This window comes from Plasmodium chabaudi (genome assembly GCF_900002335.3).
Source record: "Plasmodium chabaudi chabaudi strain AS genome assembly, chromosome: 10".
NCBI lineage: Eukaryota > Apicomplexa > Aconoidasida > Haemosporida > Plasmodiidae > Plasmodium > Plasmodium chabaudi.
In genome coordinates, this window is record NC_030110.2 from 360,772 (window position 1) to 383,264 (window position 22,493).

A 22,493-nucleotide genomic window follows, 5' to 3' on the forward strand; every position below is an offset into this window, starting at 1 on the left:
TTTTGGATAATTTATCATTTAGTTAAATGTGAGTATTACTAATTTATCACATGGTAATTCTTTTTAAATATATATATGGACAATATGATATCAGCACACACCATATCCCAAAAAAACTGATTTATGGACATAAAAGTATACACATATAGAAAAATAATCAAATATGATTATGCATCCATTCTAGAACATTTTAGATATTTCTAAGTATAAAATGCATATATTCTGTAATTGACCATGTCACAATTAAATAACCAATTAAACGGCGAACTTATGAATGATAATATACATCCTCTTTTTAAATATATATAGTAGGAATATAAGAAAATTGAATAATGTGTTTTTAATATAAAATCATAAAAGAAAATAGAGAACTTATTATGTTTGTAGATTTTTTGGAGGTGTTACAACTACTTACATTATTTTATATATGTTTAAATATGCACATACATGTATATATTATTTTAAATGTATGATTTCTTAAGCTCGGATTAAAAATATGGAAAATTTATGTATTTTTATGACATTTTAAAAAAAAATATAAATTATGTTTATATTAAATATATTAATATATATAATATTTTAAATGGAACAACATACAAGTGGGTATTATTTTTTTAATAAAAACGTTGTCGCTTTTTATCACTCCTTATTTTTTCTCTACATTAAAAAAATAAAATAAAATGCCACGATAATCGTTATAAATTTATTAAAAAAATTAATATTTTAGCGTTATTTTAATTTTATTTTTTATAGTTATTTAATTTATGCCTTTTTATTTTTACATATTTGCATTTTATAAATTCAGCATTTTTTGTTATGAATTAATATATAAAGGAACAGCGAAATTATTTTTTGAAGTACCCCTCCGCTTTATGAGTATAAATTAAATCGTGAAATCATTTTACTTATATAGATATTTAATTGGAAAAAAAGAGAAAATATATATTGTATTATATGTTTATAAATTACATTGTTTAATTTACATATAATTATTTATATATTTTTATAACTATTCCTTGCTCTATATATACATATATAAATGCATTCATATAAATAGGGATATATGTCTTTAGCTACAAACACCACATTCCTGTGTGCATTAGTACATAAATGTGACAAGTCTTTAATAAATTTATGATTGATTTATAATTAGAGTGTTTTATCACCCTTTTTATTAAAAGAAAGTAGTAAAGAATTCCAAAAAACTATAATATAACATGGTAAACATAAATTGGCCTGGGTTACTAAAATGGTCTACTAAATATTCAGGTAATTAATTCACAAATAAAACATAAATAAAAAATGCATAATGCAAAAGGCTCTACTCATAATAAACATCTTAATATGTATATTTTATTTATGTGTCTTTCCACATTATATTCAAGAGAAAGCAATACTTATTGTAAAACTATTTTATATACACCTTTTTTTTAATCAAAAATATAATATTGCTACACAGTTTGTTCAATAATTATTCTCTTATACACATATTGTCACTCCTGTTTATTGCACTGCAGATGGAACTATCGATACAAATAAGAGGCTCAGTAAAGAAGACATCGAGTTTTTACAGGGCGCAATAAAAGAAGCCTTAAGTCAAGTAGAAGATCCATATGAAGCTATAGGTGAAGCAGTTCGAAATTTTGAAAACAAAGATGAAGGTATTATATTAGCTTCTGCAAAAATAATTGAAAGACTAGTAGATGAATACCCGGAAGTAGCTAAAAATTTAGATAAAATAAATGCATTAGATCCTTTATTAAAATTGTTAGAAAGCAATAATAATCACATATTAGAATCAGTTTTACAAATATTTTCTCTAGCATTATCTAACAACCCTGTTTTACAAGATTGTGTTTTTAAAAAAAATGGTTTAAAAATATTATTATTAAAATTACAAGAATCCAAGCAAACCAGTGTTGATAAAAAATTAATAACTGCCATATCAGCATTGATTAGGCATCATGATGAAGGAGAAAATAAATTTATTGACTATGGTGGTATAGCATTTCTTGTTTATGGTATGCAAACAAATATATATAAATATCAAGAAAAATCAGCATTACTTTTAAAACATTTAATTCATCAAAATAAAATCACATTTGAAATTTTTGAAAAAAATAAAGTTATGAATGGACTTATAGCATTAACTAATAATAAAAATATCGATGAAACCGGTATACAATATGGTGAAACTACAGCTGAGCTATTTTTAGCATTAATGCAAAATCATAGACATAAATTAGCAAAGGGTGGCTATCTCAAACAGCTAAAAGAATTAATCGAAGGAAGATTAAATTATTTGACTGTCATTCAAGATAACGCCTCATATGATGTATCACAGGAAATTGATCTTTTTAAGGATTGCCTAAAATTGACGAAGTAAGGATCAATATTCAATATGCATTCACCAATATTATGAATTACATTACATATATGCTTATAATTATTAGCTTGTGTTATGCTATATTGGCTGCTTGATTGATTTGTTTGTTCATCCTTTTTTATTATTACCTTTCCTTCTTTGATACAGATGGCCAGGTGTTAAGCAATGACAAGAAAAAAATATAAAGCAAAATTTTAAAAATAGTTTATACATATAAAAGTAACTTTGCATACTTTAGTAATGAAACAAAATTCCTTACAAAAATTTAAAGAAACATTGATGTGGTAATTATTCCACATATACAAAATAAAATTATCAAATAATGTTGAATAAATTTACCAAAAAATCAAAATATTCTCATAAAAACAATAAAACAAAAAAAGAACATGAAATAGTTGGATAGATTGTGTGGTTTGAGGGATAAGAAAAATACTTCGTATCTTAATAAAAATTTGAGACCTTTATAATATTTTTTTTGTAATAACGTGTTTCATTTTTACTTTGTGATATTATCTTCGTTTTTTTCATTTCGTCTCTTTTCGTATATTTCTTTCAATTTGTTTTCTTATTTTCACATTTCCCTTACCAACCCACATATCGATCACTTGCAGAATTAACAAACTGATTGTCACGTTTAAGGGTGATAGCCTTTTTGTTAAAATAGATAGGATAATTTAAAGTCATTTTTCCCAGATAGTTTTTCCTAAAATCAGAGACAATTCTCATGGAAGCTTGATTTAAATCGTTATTGAATCTATCTCTTGCTAATTTTTGAATAAAATGATAAGCAGAAAATTGTCCTTGTGAATTTATGCAGTCAACAAAATTAATTTGATATCTATCTATAATTTTTTTTAAATCTACATACTCATTGTCATATAAATAAGTATTATAAATATTTTGTATTAGCACTTCAGCAATATTATATATGTCATACATTTTTGGTGATATATGATTGCATAAAGCTAATAGATATATATTATTTTCTACATGCATATAACTATTATAATTTTTAATATTAACAACATTATCAATTGAATAATCCTTATTATTTTTATTATATATCTCATCTAATATTCTGTTATTTTTATCATATGCTCTTTCCCTGAGTTTATATAAATTATGAGCTATAATACCTGGGGTATCTATTAGTTCATATTTTTTTGTTGAATACATTTGTATATTTTTTGTTAGACCTGGTAAATCATATGATTTGGTTTTTTTAATTTCCAATATTTTATTTATTAGTGCCGATTTACCAACATTTGGTAACCCTAAAAATATGCATTTCACTTTATAATTGTGTATCCCTTTTTTCCTCTTACTTTCGATAACACGCTCACAAAGTCTATTTATTAATTTTTTGAGAACAATAATTTCTTTTTTCCCATTTTTCGCATCTACAAATATTACTGCACTCTTTTTCATAGGGTTATTATTAGCACTATTTATAGAACCATTCAAGTCGCTTTTTATATTTCGATTAAACTTTTTGTCACTCCAATAAAGCTTTCTTCTATAGTAGTTTCCCCACTCTTCTGTTCCCTTTACAGAAGCCCTATCACAATTAGTATAAACAATAATTTTCGGTTTATTTGTAAATATATCAAACATATTTAATGCATATAAATCATCAAACACAAATGGAATTATTCCATTTCTGACTTCAATAATGATATCACTTATTTTTATATAATCTGGTATTTTCATAATTATTCTTTTCATAAATTTTGGAAACCAATGTACTTTAACTCTTCCACATAATAAATTTTCATTCAAATTATTTTTTATTATATTTTCGTTTTTATATTTTAAAGATGTTTTTACATTTTCTTTAAATAATTCTAGTACCGATACATTATTTTTTAAAAACAATTCTGTTCCTTCTTCTTCGTTATTATAATTTGAAACTACTTCTTCTCCTTTTTCTAATTTCAATCCACCATCATTAGTACCATATTCTTCACCTTTTATTAACAGGTTCTTACTTTCTATCTTCACATTTGCAAACATTTGATCACTAAATGTTGATACTCGCTTTTCTTCTGCATAACCTTTTTGAGGCTTAAAAAAATTTACCTCTTCTATTAAATTATTTTCCTTATTACTTCCTTTTTTATAAAATGCTAATCCATTTTCAACATCTTCTGATTTGTCAATTGCTTTCAATTTTGCATTCTTTTCATCACTACTATCTTTTTCCGTCTTTTCATCAAGACAGACTTGGTCATTGTTGCTTTCCCCTACATTACCACTTGTGTTACTTCCCTTATTATTATCATTGTTAAAAACATTTTTCAAGCTTTTCAAAATTTCAGACTTTTCCTTCAATTTGTTTATCATATAACTATATTGGGTGAACAAAAAGTTGTCTATATTTTTCTTCATAACAAATGTAACTTTGAGATTTTCATGAACATCTTGGCTTATTTGACTATCTTCCTCGTCTTCTTTTTTTAATTTTTCATATTCACTCTTATAGCTTTTTTCCATTATTTTTCTTATTTCATCTTTATATGTACTAGCATTTTCGGTTAGAACTTTCAATTTTTCTGCTTCTAATTTTTCATAATCGTCCTTCGATCGATTGTTAAAATATTCATCAAATGTCGGAAAAAATTCAGTATTCTCAACTTCCTTTCCATATTTTCCCACATTTGACCAATTGTTATTCTCGGTATCGGTTTTATCTTCTTTTCTTTCTTTTCTCCTTAGATTTTTCCTCTTGAAATCATTTTTATATATCTTATTAAAATTTTTTAAAAAATATAATTTTTTTTCCGATTTATTTTTTTTTGAATATGTATCACAGATTCTGAACTTTCTTATTTGTTTCTGTCTGATTGCGTTAATACCATCTAAATTTATATTTTCATTTACTATTTTTAACTGTATGCATATAATTTTATGTATCAAGCATATAACCATCAAGTATGGGAAAAACATTTTTGTTGCTATATTTTTGTGTCACCTTTTCTGCATATTCAAGAACATATATTTATACTATTATACCTTTTTTTGCAAAACCATCCAAAGGGTAAGCCCAAGAAAAGAAACAAATAGGAATCACATTTAAATACACACAAAGAGACATAAAAGTTGCATAGATAAATAAATATACGCATATACTGAGACCGTATATATCCCTATATATTATATCCTATTGTGTGTGCTAACAAAGGGACTTAACCCCAATTGACGCCATTTTAGCTGAGATTAATTTTTTTATACTGCAATTAATATTCAATTGAAAAAATTAAATAATAAAATAAAACTAATATCTTAATTACTCCATCTCTTTATCATATATATTTCAAGAATTAATAACTACATCACAACAAAGTAGCCTATTCGAGATATCAATTTTTGTATTAGCTCGATTAGTTGCACCAAATAATGTTTTTAATTTTATGTGCATGTATATGTCTGGATGAATATACGCATGTGGATGCATATATCTACAGTAATTGTAATAGTAAAATGGTTCGTTCCTTGAATTTGGTATATTAAAAAAAACTATCTAAGGTATTTTATCATATATATTTATGTTCTTAGTTTTGTATACACTTTTTGTATTCCTGTAAGTTTTTGTTTTCCCCTATCCCCTATTTTTCATTTAACATTCATAAATGGAAAGCTATGAATAGGGACAAGAGAAATAAAATTACAACATAATGATAGATTTATTTTTTATGGTAAAAAAATGCTTCTATTTTAAATAAGGATTATAGAAATTATTATAATTTATAAAATATATCCTACTTATTTTATTTATTTTTTAAATTACCAAATTTTATTTTTATTTTGAAAAACTTTATTAAAGGTTTTAATTGTGCATATTTTTGGGGGTAGGTGGGTCAATCATTTTATTTTTCCTATTAAAATATTTTATTTTTCTCGCAGCATTTTGTGAATTTTATTTCATACATAAACATTACCATTGTTTTTTATTATTATATATTTTTTGTTTTTTAAATATATATTATTAGCCATAATTGATAAACATCTTTTTACTATATTCCGTTTTAATTTTCCAATTTGTAATTTTTTTAAAAGATTATTAGTTTTGAGTAAATATACTTTTTACACATTTTTAAAACAGTAGATTATACATAAAGTTAACGAGATTGGAAGATAAAAAAAATGGATGATGATGATGAAATAATTCCAAAGAAAAAGTAACTGAAAAAAATATGAGAAACACAACAAAAAAGAATTTCTGTATTTGTTACATATGCATATATACCACGATTCATACCACTCAAAAGCATACTTTATGTTAAATTATGTGAATGCATACATCCATGTTGTTTTTCCAAAAAAAATACAAATTACGCATAATGCCGATTATGCATGTATACTTTGTTAATTAGAATATCCTAGATTTATTTGACCCATAGAAGAAACTACATGCATACGTGTTACTATTACTACATATAATGTTTTTATTTTTTTTTTAAACCATCTTAGTAATGAAAGAAATAAGAAAAAGGCAATTTTCTCTAATGAAGAATTCTCAGGGGAGGATAATTTAATGGAGGTATTTCAAAATTTTATTTATTACTAGCATTAGTCGATATTAATCTATATAATAAAAATTAACTTTTGTTACCCTAATCAATGAAATATATTTTTTGGTGGGCATTTTATTTTTATAGGATCACCTAGAATTGAGGGATAAATTGGCAGAAGATATCGTCACTATAAAAACTTCCCTAAAAAATAATCTTGTATGTAGTACACTAAATGATAATGAAATATTAGCACTGTCTAATTATATGCAATTTTTTGTTTTCAAAAGTGGAGATATGGTCATAAAGCAAGGAGAAAAAGGTAATATAATAAAGGATAATATACACACCTCTTTTCATTATTTTCGTCTAATTGCTCATTTGAATAAAAATAAAGTAAAACATTCTTATATAAACATATTTGCCTGTGTTAATCTTTCTGGGTGCGAAAAGGCATAAATCGTTGCAAACAATATTAAATTGTAAACATTCTTTTATTTCTATGCGTATTTATGCATATTTTACATTTTTTTCGTTTTTTATTTTTTTTGAATCTCAATGATTTCCTCGCGCGAAGGTTCCTACTTTTTCATTATAAATAGCGGAAAATTCGATGTATATGTAAATGACAAAAAAGTGAAAACTTTGACCAAGGGTAGCTCATTTGGGGAAGCCGCTTTAATACACAATACTCAAAGAAGTGCTACTATAAAAGCAGGAACGAATGGGACATTATGGGGGGTGCAAAGAAGTACATTCAGAGCAACTTTAAAACAATTATCCAATAGAAATTTTAATGAAAATAGAAGTTTCATTGATTCCGTATCTGTTTTTGATATGCTAACAGAAGCACAAAAAAATATGATAACCAATGCATGTGTTATACAAAATTTTAAACCCGGAGAAACAATAGTTAAGCAAGGAGATTATGGAGATGTTCTATACATTTTGAAAGACGGAAAAGCAACTGTATATATTAATGATGAAGAAATCAGAGTTCTAGAAAAGGTAATTTACAATTGAACTAAAAAAGAGAAACTATTTTTTTTATTCCTAGCATGCAATTAGCATTTCCTAATAATATAATCTCGATTGTTTCTTTTCAGGGATCATACTTCGGAGAGAGAGCTCTTCTGTACGATGAACCGCGAAGTGCTACAATTATCGCTAAGGAAGTGACATCTTGTGCATCTATTTGTCGAAAATTGTTAAATGTAGTTCTTGGAAATTTACAAGTAGTATTGTTTCGTAACATTATGACAGAGGCTCTTCAACAGAGTGAAATATTTAAGCAAATAAGTCCAGATCAATTAAATGATTTAGCTGATACAGCTATAGTTAGAGATTATCCAGCAAACTATAATATATTACATAAAGATAAGATAAAAAGTGTAAAATATATAATAGTATTAGAAGGAAAAGTAGAATTATTTCTTGATGACGAATCGATTGGAATATTGACAAGAGGTAAATCATTTGGAGATCAATACGTACTTAATCAAAAACAAAAATTTAAGCATACATTAAAATCGTTAGAGGTATGTAAAATAGCATTAATTACAGAATCTTGTTTAGCCGATTGTTTAGGAAATAATAATATAGATGCATCTATAGATCATAATAATAAAAAAAGTATCATAAAAAAAATGTATATTTTTCGATATTTAACTGATAAACAATGTAATTTACTTATCGAAGCATTTAAAACAACTCGATATGAAGAAGGAGATTACGTTATACAAGAAGGTGAAGTAGGGTCAAGATTTTATATAATAAAAACTGGAGAAGTAGAAATAGTAAAAAATAATAAAAGACTAAGAACATTAGGGAAAAATGATTATTTTGGCGAAAGAGCCTTAATTTATGATGAACCAAGAACGGCATCAGTTATAAGTACTGTAAACAATTTAGAATGTTGGTATGTTGATAAATCAGTTTTTTTACAAATTATTGAAGGACCTATGTTAGCACATTTGGAAGAAAGAATTAAAATGCAAGATACTAAAGTAGAAATGTCAGAGTTATTAACAGAAAGAATTATAGGTAGAGGTACATTTGGTATTGTTAAGCTAGTTTTACATGAACCCACAAAAATTAGATATGCATTAAAATGTGTTAGTAAAAAAAGTATTATAGAATTAAACCAACAAAATAATATCAAACTAGAAAGAGAAATTACTGCTGAAAATGACCATCCATTTATTATTAGGTTAGTAAGAACATTCAAAGATTCTAAATATTTTTATTTTTTAACGGAGTTAGTTACTGGAGGAGAACTTTATGATGCTATTAGAAAGTTAGGTTTATTATCAAGATCACAAGCACAGTTTTATTTAGGCTCTATAATATTAGCAATCGAATATTTACATGAAAGAAATATAGTGTATCGAGATCTAAAACCTGAAAACATCTTATTAGATAAGCAAGGATATGTCAAATTAATCGATTTTGGTTGTGCAAAAAAAATACATGGAAGATCATATACATTAGTAGGAACACCACATTATATGGCACCTGAAGTTATATTAGGAAAAGGATATGGATGCACGGTTGATATATGGGCATTAGGTGTTTGCTTATATGAATTTATATGTGGTCCATTACCCTTCGGTAATGATCAAGAAGATCAATTAGAAATATTTAGAGACATATTAACAGGGCAATTAACTTTCCCAGACTATGTTACTGATACTGATAGCATTAATTTAATTAAAAGATTATTATGTAGATTACCCCAAGGAAGAATTGGATGCTCCATAAATGGATTCAAAGATATTAAAGAAAATCCATTTTTTTCCGATTTTGATTGGGATAGATTAGCTGGACGTTTGCTTGAACCTCCTCTCATTTCGAAAAGCGAAACTTATGCAGAGGATATCGATGTTAAGCAAATCGAACAAGAAGAGGAAGATAATGCCAATGCCGAAATTGATGATGAAAATTGGGATATTGATTTTTAATTGAGAAAAAGTAATAAAAAAAAGAGGCAAAAAAATACTGGATCCATATAATTGCATGTTACAATTATATCATGGATCATATCACAAATACATAATCCGATATTTTTTACCTTTATAAATATATATTTTTATTCAAAAACCTTTTATCGTTACAATTTATCATGTTCTTTCATTCTTGTTTTATATATTTAAAAAATATTCATAACATGTTTCCCTATTCTCACATGTTTTCTCGTATTTTTTGTCTTTTTTTTGAACAATTGTTATATGTTATGAAAAAAAAAATCTACATTTATAATAATTTTTTCAAAGTTCATTTTGTGTGTACCATTTCTATGATTTTTTTTGAAACCATTTTGGTTACCGCATAATTTATAGAGGCGCCTTGAAAAAAATTGTAAGGCGCAAATATATAAATACGCATATGTATATATATAACATGCATATTGTCCATAGAAAACACATTAGTTCCCTTGAAATAAAAATAATGGCACTATTCTTTACTTACAAATATCGTTTTTACTTTTGTTGAAAAAATAAAAAAACAAAAAAAAATATAAGAAAATATTCGATAATAGAAAAATGGGTAAATAAAACAAACGAAGTATCATATGGAATATAAGTTGATAGTAGGCAGTGGAAAATGCACAAATCAGTAAATCACAAAAAAGAAGAATCGATTCAAGTTAGACCCCGGAATGGAACAGGGGCTAAATTCGAATCAACTGCAATTGGTTCAGAAGAATTAAAATCAAAATAAGTAACAAAATCGGACTGATTAGGAATCTCATCTAAGCATGTTTGTCCTAATAATCCTAATCTAAACATGTCTATAAAAAATTTACACCCACCATTAATATCTAAATATTTATAATTTCTACACAAATTTAATTTTGTTGAAATAACATTACTAACAAATCTTATGTCATTTGTAGGCTTATCTAAACCAATCATTTTAACATAATTGTAATTTTTATTTTTGTTTAAAATAAATAATATATAATCCCCGACATACATATCATTATATTTATAATCTAATACATTCCCAATTGCACTTAGTTTTAATGAAATTTCTTTATCTGCCATTTTAGGTAAATATATACCTGGTGTATCTATAAAATATAATAATGGGTTATTTGATACTTTATATTGTTCTATTAATTTAGTAGTACCTGCCAATATATTTGTTTTAACTTTTTTCCTATTAACTTCATATGCTATCTTATTATTTTTATATCCATATTTTCCTAAATTGTATGTAATTTCTTTAAATGAATTTATAATACTTGACTTTCCTACGTTTGGTAAGCCAATAAGCATACAAAATAAACCAAAGGCTTTAAATTTTGGTTTAATCTCTTTACATATATCTCTTATTTTTGATATGTTTTTATTATATTTTGATGATGTTAGTAAACAAATCGAATTTGTTTTCTCTTCTATTAATCTTTGAGCCTTTAATGCGAGTTCCTTTGATATTAAATCGACTTTATTTAATAGTATAATATTTTTTTTTGTGTTTTTATATTTTTTTAAATTATCTGTAATAAAATAGTTGGTACTTGTAAATGGAACTCTTGCATCCCTTACCTCAATTATTACATCACATATATCAAGTTTATTTTTTATTTTTATAGATGATTTATGCATATAATTAGGAAAGCATGTAATATTTTCATCAAATGTGAATTCATTTCTGCAAACAAAATCAGGGTATATATTTTTCTTCCGTCCTTCTACAATTATATTTCTTTGTGTGCATCTACTTTGTCCCTTATCAACACCTTCACTATTTGGGCATCCATTATTATTCCTAAGCTTATCTATATCCTTTCGTAAAAATATATCACTTAGGTTTGGCCCCAATTCCCTCTTCCACACACTTATAGCGGAGGCCCCCTTGTCATCGCCTTTGCTCATGTTACTAGATCAATGAACACCTAATGCATGTACTTATATATGCATATATGCTTATATGTGTAATTAAGTGATCATATACTCATTTATAGGCCCTTTTTTCTACTACAATATTTCAAAGTAATATATACCATTATGCGCTTCTATATATGCATATTTATGTTGTTTGTTTTTTAATCCTACAGTGCCACATGAATTATTTCAATACGAAGCTACCTTATATATTTTTTTAAATTTTATTTGATAAATCAGGAAAACGAAAATGAAGGGAAAAAAATAACACCACTACATTTTTTATTCCTACAGTTTTTTATATATTTACATCATAAATATATGGTGATTCTTTGCTTATTTTTAAAGCGATTTAATTTTAATTTTATAAAACGAATTGCACGACGTTACTCGGCATATGCAAATTTATTAAAAAAATTGGAGCCGTAAATTTTTAAAACTCCACGAAAAAAAAGAAAAAACAAGTGTAATCATTTGTTTAGGTAAAAATTAAGAAAAATTATATTTTTTTATCAAACATAATTACAAATAGTGAAATATAATATATTGACATTCGAATTGTATATCCATATATTATTAAACTAATTTTGGATATATGCAACAAATTAGGGGAAAAGTACATTTATTATTTATACATACGTATGACTACTTATATAGTTATTTATTTCCGATTATACGACTTCGGGTCAGCATAATAGTAGTACCTGTTTGTAATCCTAAACCTACAAAATAAAAATGAAAAAAGAGTTTATGAAGAGCATAATTTCCTGATTAGGCACACTACAATATGTCATCAAGCAAGTTAGTAAAAATAAACATTATATAAAAAGAGAGAAATAAAATATTGTCTCAACATTCGATATTAAGAAAGATTGAAAAGGTGTTATGTTTTAATATTAATAAGGATGGGCATATACGTATATGTAAAGAGAAAAACAACTCGAGCAGATTCTATTACTACTTCCTTATTACCTATTGTCGATAGAAGAAATTGCACAATCGGTTTCTTTTATATTTGGTCGGTTCTTTAAAACTCTAAATAATTTAAGAACAATTGGTTTCACATTACAACTATTACGAATATAGTCCAATGCAATTGCGAAAATTATATTGCTGCTTAATTCATGAGATTGAATATTTTTTAAAAATTTGAAAATATTGTTATTAATAAGGGTACTGTTGTTGTTAGAATATTTTAACGAACATAGATAAATGTATATTATGTTTTCGTTAATCTGGCTGGGCGCACAATTATTGAATTTGTAATATATATATGTACAAACATAATTTACATACTCAATAATTTCTAAAATTTCATTTTCATTCAAAAAGGGAGAGGTATGATCTTCATCTATTTTAGCACGGCAATTATCTTCGCCATTTACATTTCCTTTCAATGGCACAATTATTTTCTGACCATGCAAATCACAAAATGGATCTTCACAAAAATCCATGCTTGTTAGCTTATTTTGTAATCGGTCTAAGATAGTTGAACTATATTTAAGAGAATAAGCATATAAATATAATTTTTTAATAATACTACGACTATAATTAAAAATAAGTTCCAATTCTTTTATTTGAATATCTTTTTCCTTTTTGTTAAAAAATATAAATAGTATATGTGTATATATGTGAATAAGAAAGTCTTTTATTCTTTTTCGTTCTCTAAGCATATAATCATCATATATATTACTTTTATATAAATAAAACATAAGTATGTCTACTACAAATTTATTATACACATTTAGCATTATAGTATAGTTGCTTGTGTTATATATGACTCTATTATTTATGTAGTACCTTTTTTTTATATAACTAAAAATATTACTTAATCGTTTCTCATATATTTTTATATTATCACTATTGTAAAGAGGAAATTCCCTTGTACCATCGCCAACATCTATATTACAAATTTTATCCTTATCATTGTAAAATAAAAAATTTTTATACAATTCATTATATATGTGTGTGAAATTAACTACTAATTGGTTATCTTCAAACAGTTGTATAAAAAAAGAATGAACTAAATTGGCTTGGCTTTCATCATATATTGGGCATGTGTTATATAATAATGTTATAATATTGTTAACATTTAAATAATAAATTTTTTTTTTTAAAACTTGTACTAGTAGACCATTTACGTTTTTTAAAATATCCATATCTTGTTCTATTATAGTTATATCATTTTTTTTTACTTTTTCTGTTTTTTTTATTTCTAGTAAATTATCATAGTAGCATTCCCATTCATTCATTAATTTATTAAATTGAATAATTCGATCGTTTTTCGTACTATTTTTTTCCTCTTCTATATTTTTTACACTACTCAATTCAAGAGATTTAGACATATTATTACTTTCTTTCTGTTCAAATTTATATTGCAAAGGGTTATTTAAAAGCTCTTTTACATATTTATTAGGACGTCTTCCATGATATAACGGTATTTTACCACCACCATTGTATTCATTAGAGCCAACCTCATCATTAAGCACATCTTGCTTTTTCATTTTTCTCTTTAACATTCGATTAATATAAATGTACAAATATATAACGTGTCTTATGTTAATATTTTCAAAACCATTTTCTTTTAAAATGCCCAAAAAAAGACAGAAATAATCATTGTTATTTTTAGAGCAATAGGTAAGAATATTATTAATTTCACTATGGTTATATGCCTCCAAATTATTTACTATTAATGTAAACATAAAATGAACTAAATTGTGATCACACATTTTTATAACCATCCTAAAAAAATTATAATTTATTTTATTATATTTTAATAACTCTTCATTCATTACATGCTTAAATAAAGATCTATCTTCATGAGATATATGTTTTTTATTTTTAAATAAAATATCGTAAATATTAAATAAATAATTATTGACTACAACCAAGTATTCCTTGTTCTGTGACCGACCCTGAAGAAGAAATTTTTTTTTACTTTCAACGATCTCATCATAGTTTTGAGTACCATAAGGGGGAGTAATCGAATTAGAACTGCGCCCTTTAGTATGATCTTCAAAATAAAGAGGAATGTTATCCCCTTTGCGAGTTTCTAAGTATTCTTCCTTGATCAAATTATAAAAATACTTATGCATATAATTAACCATATGCTGAAATTTTTTGGAAATAAAATTAAAATTATATATAGAGCTAAATAAATAAAATTTATTTAATACGTTTAATGATTTGTAATTATTAAGCACACGCTCACATAATAGAATTACAAATTCTCTATCAACACAGTTTATAGTTGATAGCAGATATGCATAAGAAAGGAATAAATCTGTATTTATTATGTTTATGCTGATATTTTTATTTTTAAGTAAATTAACAATAAATGTTGTTAACTCTAATTTTCTTTTAATATCAATCATTAAATTTGACTCTATTATTATTCTAAAAATTATTATTATATGTTTCAGCCATAAATATTTTATATCGTCTAAATTGGTAACAATATGTGTATAGTTCAATTCACTGTTTATAAGATTGTTTGACTTGCTTTCATTTTGTTTATCATTTAGATAGTTACCACACGCTATTATATTTGTTTTATTCCCCCCATTTTTAAAATTTTGAATATTATATTGGTTCTTATTTCTGTGAAATGATCTAGCACACTGTTTCAACAAATTAAGTGAAGCTTTACTATATTGCTTGCATGTTAATACTATATTGTCATTATATGGAGACTGGTTATGCTCATCAAAAATATTAAAATATGAGTGCCTTGTTAACCTTTCGGTAAAATTGGCATTGCCACTACTATAATTAGTAGCAATGGATTTTAAGTAACTATCCCCATATCCAGAATTAATATATTTTTTATTTCCATGCACTATAATATTTAATATGGCGTTTACCTTATTATTTATTTCTCTTTCTAAAACTATATATGATAATTTATGCAAATTCATATTTCTCTATATACAATCTTCAACAGCATCATGCTATGGGTACTGACTATCTCAACATTTATTTTTTTCTCTCATTCCATAGCAATTCATTTAAGGGTTAATTAAAAAGTTATACTTTCCTATCATATTAAATATATAATTATATTTATACCGTATATTTTATATATATGTATATATTATTTTTCTCTTAAATATCGACATTCATTGTGATATAGAAAGAGATATGTTACGTGCATATACACATATTAATCTACAACGTCATTATTTTTCACCTTTTATTTTGCTTTATTTTATATTCTATTATTAAAGAAATTGTTCACAAAAAGAGGAAATATAAATCACATCATGCTATATTTAATTATCAGATTTAATATTGGGAGATATATAAAACAGAAAAAAATATTTGCAAGCATTGTGTACCATATTAACCGATTATTTCGACCTTTATATATTTCATTTAAATTCCATTTGATTTTTAACTTCTCATTTTTTTAAATTAATTTATTAAATGATAAGAACAAGAACAAAAATTCCGTTACCATGCTTCCATATGAAAATAACTAAGGACAAAACGTTTTATGATAAACCAAGCAACCATTTTAATAAAATTTAATAGTAGGTACTCGAATAATAATATATCATATATGAGACTATATGTTGTAAGCCATTACATACATAATAATGCTCTTAGCATTTCCCAAATTAAAGTAAAAAAATTAAATTAAAATGTTTAGTTTTTATAAAAACATTAAAATAAAAATAATAGAACAAACATAGCATATATAGCTAATTATGCTGCTATAATGCTACATTCATTGTATTGGTATACATATATATTTATATATTATGATAAACATTTTTTTTATGAAAAACATTAATATAAATTTGTTTATAAAAAAACAAAATTTAATATTATGTATATGTATATTATGCAACATGTTAAATAATGAATTATGAATATACAAAAAAGTTGAAAGTAACAAATATAAACAATGTATAAAAATATTGATAATATATTTCCAAAAATTTTTTTTTTAAACATAAAAAAAAATGTTTTACAAACAGCCAAAAAAAAATTATAAAGATTCATAATTTTTTAAAAATATGCCTATAAAGCATACGCATATAAATTTATGAATGTAAATATATATGTATATGATTATTTTTTTTTTATATTAAAACAAGAAAAAAAACAAATTATTTTTTTTTCTAAAAAAACAATATTGATTCCAAGAAATTTTTTAATATGACATAGGCATGTGAAAATGAAATCATATGTGCTCGCACCTATGCTACTTTCATCTTCGGTTAGTTCAATTTTATAATTATATATTAGGAAGCAATATTTCTTCTCTTTTTACGCATAAGCTTTTCCTACTGGAAAAATTCTTATACTATACAACAAGTTTCGTTTTATTATTCTTCGTCCTCATCAGCATTATCTTCGGGCAATTCATTATCATTGATGTCATCATCGTTGACGGAATCATTAAATTTATTATCATTTTGTCCATTATTCGAATTTTTAATATTAGTTGCCATGTTATCTAAATTTATATTGGCTGAGCTACCATTTGAGTTTCCAGATTCGGAATATAAACCATTTACCATTTTATCAAGATCATCTTTTGAAAATAAAACAGTACTTTTGTTTAAACCACCGTTACTCAAATGTTTTATGTAATCGTCATTGATCGCTTTTTTGCTTTCTTGTGCTTTTTTTTCTTTTTTTTCTTTTTCTTCTTTTTCTATACGTCTTTGTTCTACAAGAATGTTATATGCATTTTTTCTTTTATAATAGCTCAATTTTTGGAATTGTTTCATTTCTGAAGAGTTACCACTTCCATTTCCATTTTCCATATTTTCGGGGTGGACGTAAATACTTTTACCATTTGTTTTTTTTAAAAATTTAATTAAATCTTTTTTTTGATCATATACAGATGTAAAGACATATTTATCACCAATCAATTGTGGTGCTTGATGATAATAGTTTGAGGGTATACCCGAATATGAGCTTTGAATTTGTTTGTAAGCATCGTAAAAATTGTCTTCGTCTTGGTCTTCTTCTTTTTTCTCGGATTTTTTCTGTTTTAAGTAGTCAAGAGTTTTGCTGTCATAACTCATATGATATTGACCATATTTATTTAAGAAATTAGTTAATTGTTCATTTTCAACAGTAGATCCTTCATTTACTGAGAACTCTTTATCTTCATTAGCATATGGTGATAAGTCATAGAATGCTTTATCTGGTCCAGCTAATTTTGTTAATTCTTCTTCTGTTAAATCACTATAATCAAGAACATCGTCTTCAAGTAATTTTTTAAGATCTTTTACACTGAATTCTTTGATATTTAGTTCATCATTTTCCTCATTATTATTATTATTATTTTTATTTTTTTCATTATTGTTTTTTCCATCTTTATTATCATTACCATCCGTAGTAACATATTTATCTAATATATTTTTTAAAACAGATTTATAAAAGTCGCTATTTTCAAATTTTTCCAATATTTCATTTATTTTTGATTGTTCAAATGGATATCTTCTTAAATTTGTTTTTGAGGGGCCTGATTTTTTTTTATGTTTTTTAGTTTTTTTTGTGGCTTTTTTATGAGTTTCATTTGCATCTGTTTTTGAAGCGCTAGATTTGGCATTATCGAGGTTTAAAAGTTCATTTTTATTTAAACTTGGGGCATTATTTTTTTGTTTATTATTTGTGGAAGATGCGACTATTAATTCTTCTTCGCTATCGTCAGTTTCAGTAGATTCTACTTCTTGAGTAGGTTTCTCATTAGATGCAGCATCTTTTTCAGCATCACTTTCACTTTCACTTTCACTATTAGTTAAACTAGAATCGGTTTCACTAAAATCACTACCAGTTAGATAGTTAATATCACTATCACTTTCACTTGCATAACTACTATCACTATCAGTTGCATTGTCAGCATTAGTTATAGGGGTTCCATCATTTGATGTTTGGGCATTTTCATTAACATTTTCATTTGAATTAGATTCATCAAACAATGTGTATTTATTATCTTTGCTAGTACCTTCACCAATATCTTCATTATCTTGTGCATTCTCATTCTTAGCATTTAATGCACTTTCATTATTTTCTGCTATGATATCATTATCGATGTTATTTTCTTCATCATCTGATAAATTAAATATATTTGGTAAATCTAAGCCAGGGAAATTACCATTTTTGGCAAAGTCGGGAATATTCATAGCTATATCGTCATCTTGAGACATATTTTTTAAAAGTTGGATAAATGCATCTTTACCTTCTATATTTCCGTTCATATATTTTTTTGATAAATCATCAATATTTATTCCGCGTTCTTTTAATGCCTTTTCTATATTTTTTTTTAAATTTTCTAATTGTTCACGATTTTCTTGTGATATATTCAAAGTGACATTATTTACTTCATCATTTTGGGAATTAGTTGAATCATTACCATTATTTATTCCATTGAAAATATTGCTCATCATAACCTTATACATATCTTTTCCATTATTACCATTGCCATTTTTATCATTTTCAACAAGAGAATCAAGCATAGATTTTATTTTATCGCCATTCGCTAATTTGTCAAAAGATAATTCTATAGAAGGTTGTTCAGAAGCATTTTCCATTTGCACAGGATCATTAGAATCAGCATTTTCGTTGTTTAATGCATCACCATCTTGGCTAACATTGTTATTTGTCTCATCATTATCACCCGCTTTATCGTCTTCTTCATTTCCATTTGGGGTTATTGATTCATCATTATTATCCTTATCATCTTTTCCTTTATTAATAGTTGCTTTTATATCTAATGAGCAATTTTTATTTGAAGCGCTCACACTAACATAATTAAGTAAAGCAATAATAGCTAAAATTTTGACGGTTAATATTTTCATTTTGTCTTTATTATTCTAATTTATTTATATTTTTTTTTTTTTTTTTTTTTTTTTTGGATATTATTCAATATTGTATACGCGAACTTGGTATAAATATATACGTGTCACATAAACAAAATTGAGTATTATAAAAAAAATGACATACACAATGTGTTCATCTTATACACAAAACGCACTATTATATACGCCGCTTTTACTCGTTTGTTTGGCTAAGATACAAAACGGTAAAGGACTCTAGTATTAAACACAAATAATGTGTATTTTTTATGTAAATATATTAAAATAAGCTTTCTTATTTGATCGATCTTCTCTCGTTTTTTTATATTTATGTTTATTTAAAAAGTATGTCGTACTGCTTAGTATATAAATATATAAACTTACACGCGAAAATAAAATCAAAATCTTAAAAAATAAAAATTAATTGAAGATGCTAAAAAAATTGATACTGGTCAATCCATAGCATCAACAGTGTATATAGTATAATAAAATCTAAAAATCAGTATAAAATTTTAAATATAAAAATTAAAAATATATTTTTAAAATATTAAATAAATATATGAAGGAAAGAATTCATTTATATAACATATAAAAAAACATTCTATGTAAATATGTATATATCTATGTAATTGAATATAATAAACTTATAACTATAAAATACTAAATATAAGATAATGATTTACTAATTCATAAAAATCATAATTTAAATGAATAACAACATAGTATATATATTATAAATAATTATATATTTAAATAAGGATTAAATATATCAAAATAATTATAATATATAATTGGCTACTTATAAAATATATAAAAATAATAAATTTTCTTTAAATAATGACAATCTATAAATTTATAGATAAAATAAAAAAACACAAAAACGCATATTTCAATATTAATTTTTTTTAGCTATTAAAAAAAAATAATTGGAATATAAATTGACTATAAATAGATATATATCAATTAAAAAAAAAAACAATACTAAGTCATATATCGCTATTTATTTATTATAATACACAACATTTATATTATAATTGTGTTTATTTTAAATATTTTTTGAATTTTAAATAATTCTATATAAAATAAAAAGAAAAATCGGATACAAGTAGCTTTATGCAATAAAAATGGTTAATTAATGAAATAGATATAATAGGAACTTATTTTATGTAATTAATAATTAGCTTTATTTTTTTTAAGCTCGTCATACAAAAAACATAAACATAAATATTAGGCATAAAGTAAATTAATATAATTATAAATAGTACAATTATATTAATTGTATATGGTATTATTTTATATATAATAAAATCTCTAGTTTATTTTATATAATAATAATTAATTTTTAGCATTTAAAAAATGTTAAGAATAGGTATATATTATATCCATTATTAATGCCTTATTTACCTAAAAGTATGTAAAAAAATTAATTTATAAAAAGCTGCATTAACCAATGGCTCATTGAAATGATCTAAAAAAAAATTTTTAATAAAAAAAAAAATAAAGAACAGATATAAAGCACGGAAAAAAAGCACAAACTAAAATTTTATATATATCAACTGAGCTTAAAGTTATTTTTAACACCAAAAATTTATATATAAATATTTTTTTTTTCTAGATTGACAAAAATAACTTTTATGTGTTTGCGTAATATACCGAAATTTTGTCGATTATATATTTTTATAACTAGATAATAAAATAACCTGTTTAAGTCGTGCGCTTAAACAACTATTGAAATATGCCCTTTTTTTAAGTTTTTTACCCTCAAGGGCTAATTCAAATTCAACCAAAAAATATTATTTATAATATATTACAATAAAAATTAATTTGTTTACTTATATATTAGTACAATATATAATCTTTAAATTATAATATCTCATAGTATGTGTTAAACATATAGTAAAGCATTATTATTTTTATTAGCTTATCCATCTTAAAATTTTCTACTATATTTATGATATATCTAAGTTAGCTATAAAAATATATGATAAAAAATGCAATAATTTTAATTCGAAACACATGCATTAAATATCTTGTGAACAATGCAAAGTATAGGTATTTTTTCAACCTCATTATTTAGTAATGGTTGCTAAAAAATAATAAATAAAATAATTAAAGCCTAAATATATATAACTATACTGATAATAATACACTTTAAATTGATGTATAAACAAATTAGTTCTCAAAAAATGAAAAAATGAAAAAGTTATTAATGCATGGTTGTAATAAAATTAGGACAGGTTATTCAAAAGAATTATTTCAATGCAAAATTTCATTGCATTAATATTATTGATAAGTATATTATTTAAAAGGGTGAAATAATTTAGAAATTTTTTTTTTTTGAAACTATCATAAAATGTAAACTAGTTAAAATCTTATAAAACTATATGGCAGATTAAATATATACCATTTTCATTGCGCTTATTTATTTATTTGTTTATTGTAATATGATTCAATTATTTGATCACTAACACATTTGGTATATAAGCCGTATTATTTAAATCTTATTAAAATGGCATTAGTCGCAGTGGTAACACAAATATATAAATATAAGGGTTTTACATAAGTTATGAAGTAAAAAAGGTTTATACACACTATTTTTGATTTCCTTGGGCCATGCCATAAATGATATGCGAAATTAAAATGAGAGATATAATTGTTTCGACTTATAACTAAAGATTAAGGAAGCAATTTTAAATGAATGTACATATAAAAATATGGTTACCCATATTGTAACGACCATATTTTTAAAATTTGAATATTGCTCATTACAATTACTATGGCTATTTTTGTTTATAAATATATTTACCCATATGTATTGTTATAACACTTAATGATTTTACAACTAATTTTCTTTCTTTTAAAATATATCTAAGTTCATATGCATTTATAT

At 24.4% G+C, this 22,493-nt stretch overlaps 6 protein-coding genes across 6 annotated transcripts; 2 read left to right on the plus strand and 4 right to left on the minus strand.

Moving 5' to 3' along the window:
- Positions 1–1,217: 1,217 nt before the first annotated feature.
- On the plus strand, positions 1,218–2,555 carry PCHAS_1008900 (conserved protein, unknown function; the record flags this gene model as incomplete). Its single annotated transcript, XM_016798286.1, has 3 exons — positions 1,218–1,269; positions 1,518–2,382; positions 2,534–2,555. 3 exons carry the CDS (start codon positions 1,218–1,220, stop codon positions 2,553–2,555), a joined length of 939 nt encoding a protein of 312 aa, XP_016655516.1.
- Positions 2,556–2,968: 413 nt separating this feature from the next.
- PCHAS_1009000 (ribosome biogenesis GTPase A, putative) lies at positions 2,969–5,332 on the minus strand (the record flags this gene model as incomplete). The annotated part of the gene is made up of 1 exon (XM_738291.2): positions 2,969–5,332. The coding sequence occupies one exon, from the start codon at positions 5,330–5,332 to the stop codon at positions 2,969–2,971; it is 2,364 nt and encodes a 787-aa protein (XP_743384.2).
- Positions 5,333–6,529: 1,197 nt separating this feature from the next.
- Positions 6,530–9,857, plus strand: PCHAS_1009100 (cGMP-dependent protein kinase, putative; the record flags this gene model as incomplete). The annotated part of the gene is made up of 5 exons (XM_016798288.1): positions 6,530–6,564; positions 6,857–6,926; positions 7,045–7,219; positions 7,475–7,905; positions 8,004–9,857. The coding sequence occupies 5 exons, from the start codon at positions 6,530–6,532 to the stop codon at positions 9,855–9,857; spliced, it is 2,565 nt and encodes an 854-aa protein (XP_016655517.1).
- A 681-nt stretch (positions 9,858–10,538) lies between these two features.
- PCHAS_1009200 (GTP-binding protein, putative) lies at positions 10,539–11,777 on the minus strand (the record flags this gene model as incomplete). Its single annotated transcript, XM_016798289.1, has 1 exon — positions 10,539–11,777. The coding sequence occupies one exon, from the start codon at positions 11,775–11,777 to the stop codon at positions 10,539–10,541; it is 1,239 nt and encodes a 412-aa protein (XP_016655518.1).
- Positions 11,778–12,447: 670 nt separating this feature from the next.
- On the minus strand, positions 12,448–15,703 carry PCHAS_1009300 (conserved Plasmodium protein, unknown function; the record flags this gene model as incomplete). The annotated part of the gene is made up of 2 exons (XM_016798290.1): positions 12,448–12,508; positions 12,759–15,703. 2 exons carry the CDS (start codon positions 15,701–15,703, stop codon positions 12,448–12,450), a joined length of 3,006 nt encoding a protein of 1,001 aa, XP_016655519.1.
- Positions 15,704–17,119: 1,416 nt separating this feature from the next.
- PCHAS_1009400 (translocon component PTEX150, putative) lies at positions 17,120–19,606 on the minus strand (the record flags this gene model as incomplete). Its single annotated transcript, XM_727181.2, has 1 exon — positions 17,120–19,606. One exon carries the CDS (start codon positions 19,604–19,606, stop codon positions 17,120–17,122), a length of 2,487 nt encoding a protein of 828 aa, XP_732274.2.
- Between the last annotated feature and the right edge of the window lie 2,887 nt (positions 19,607–22,493).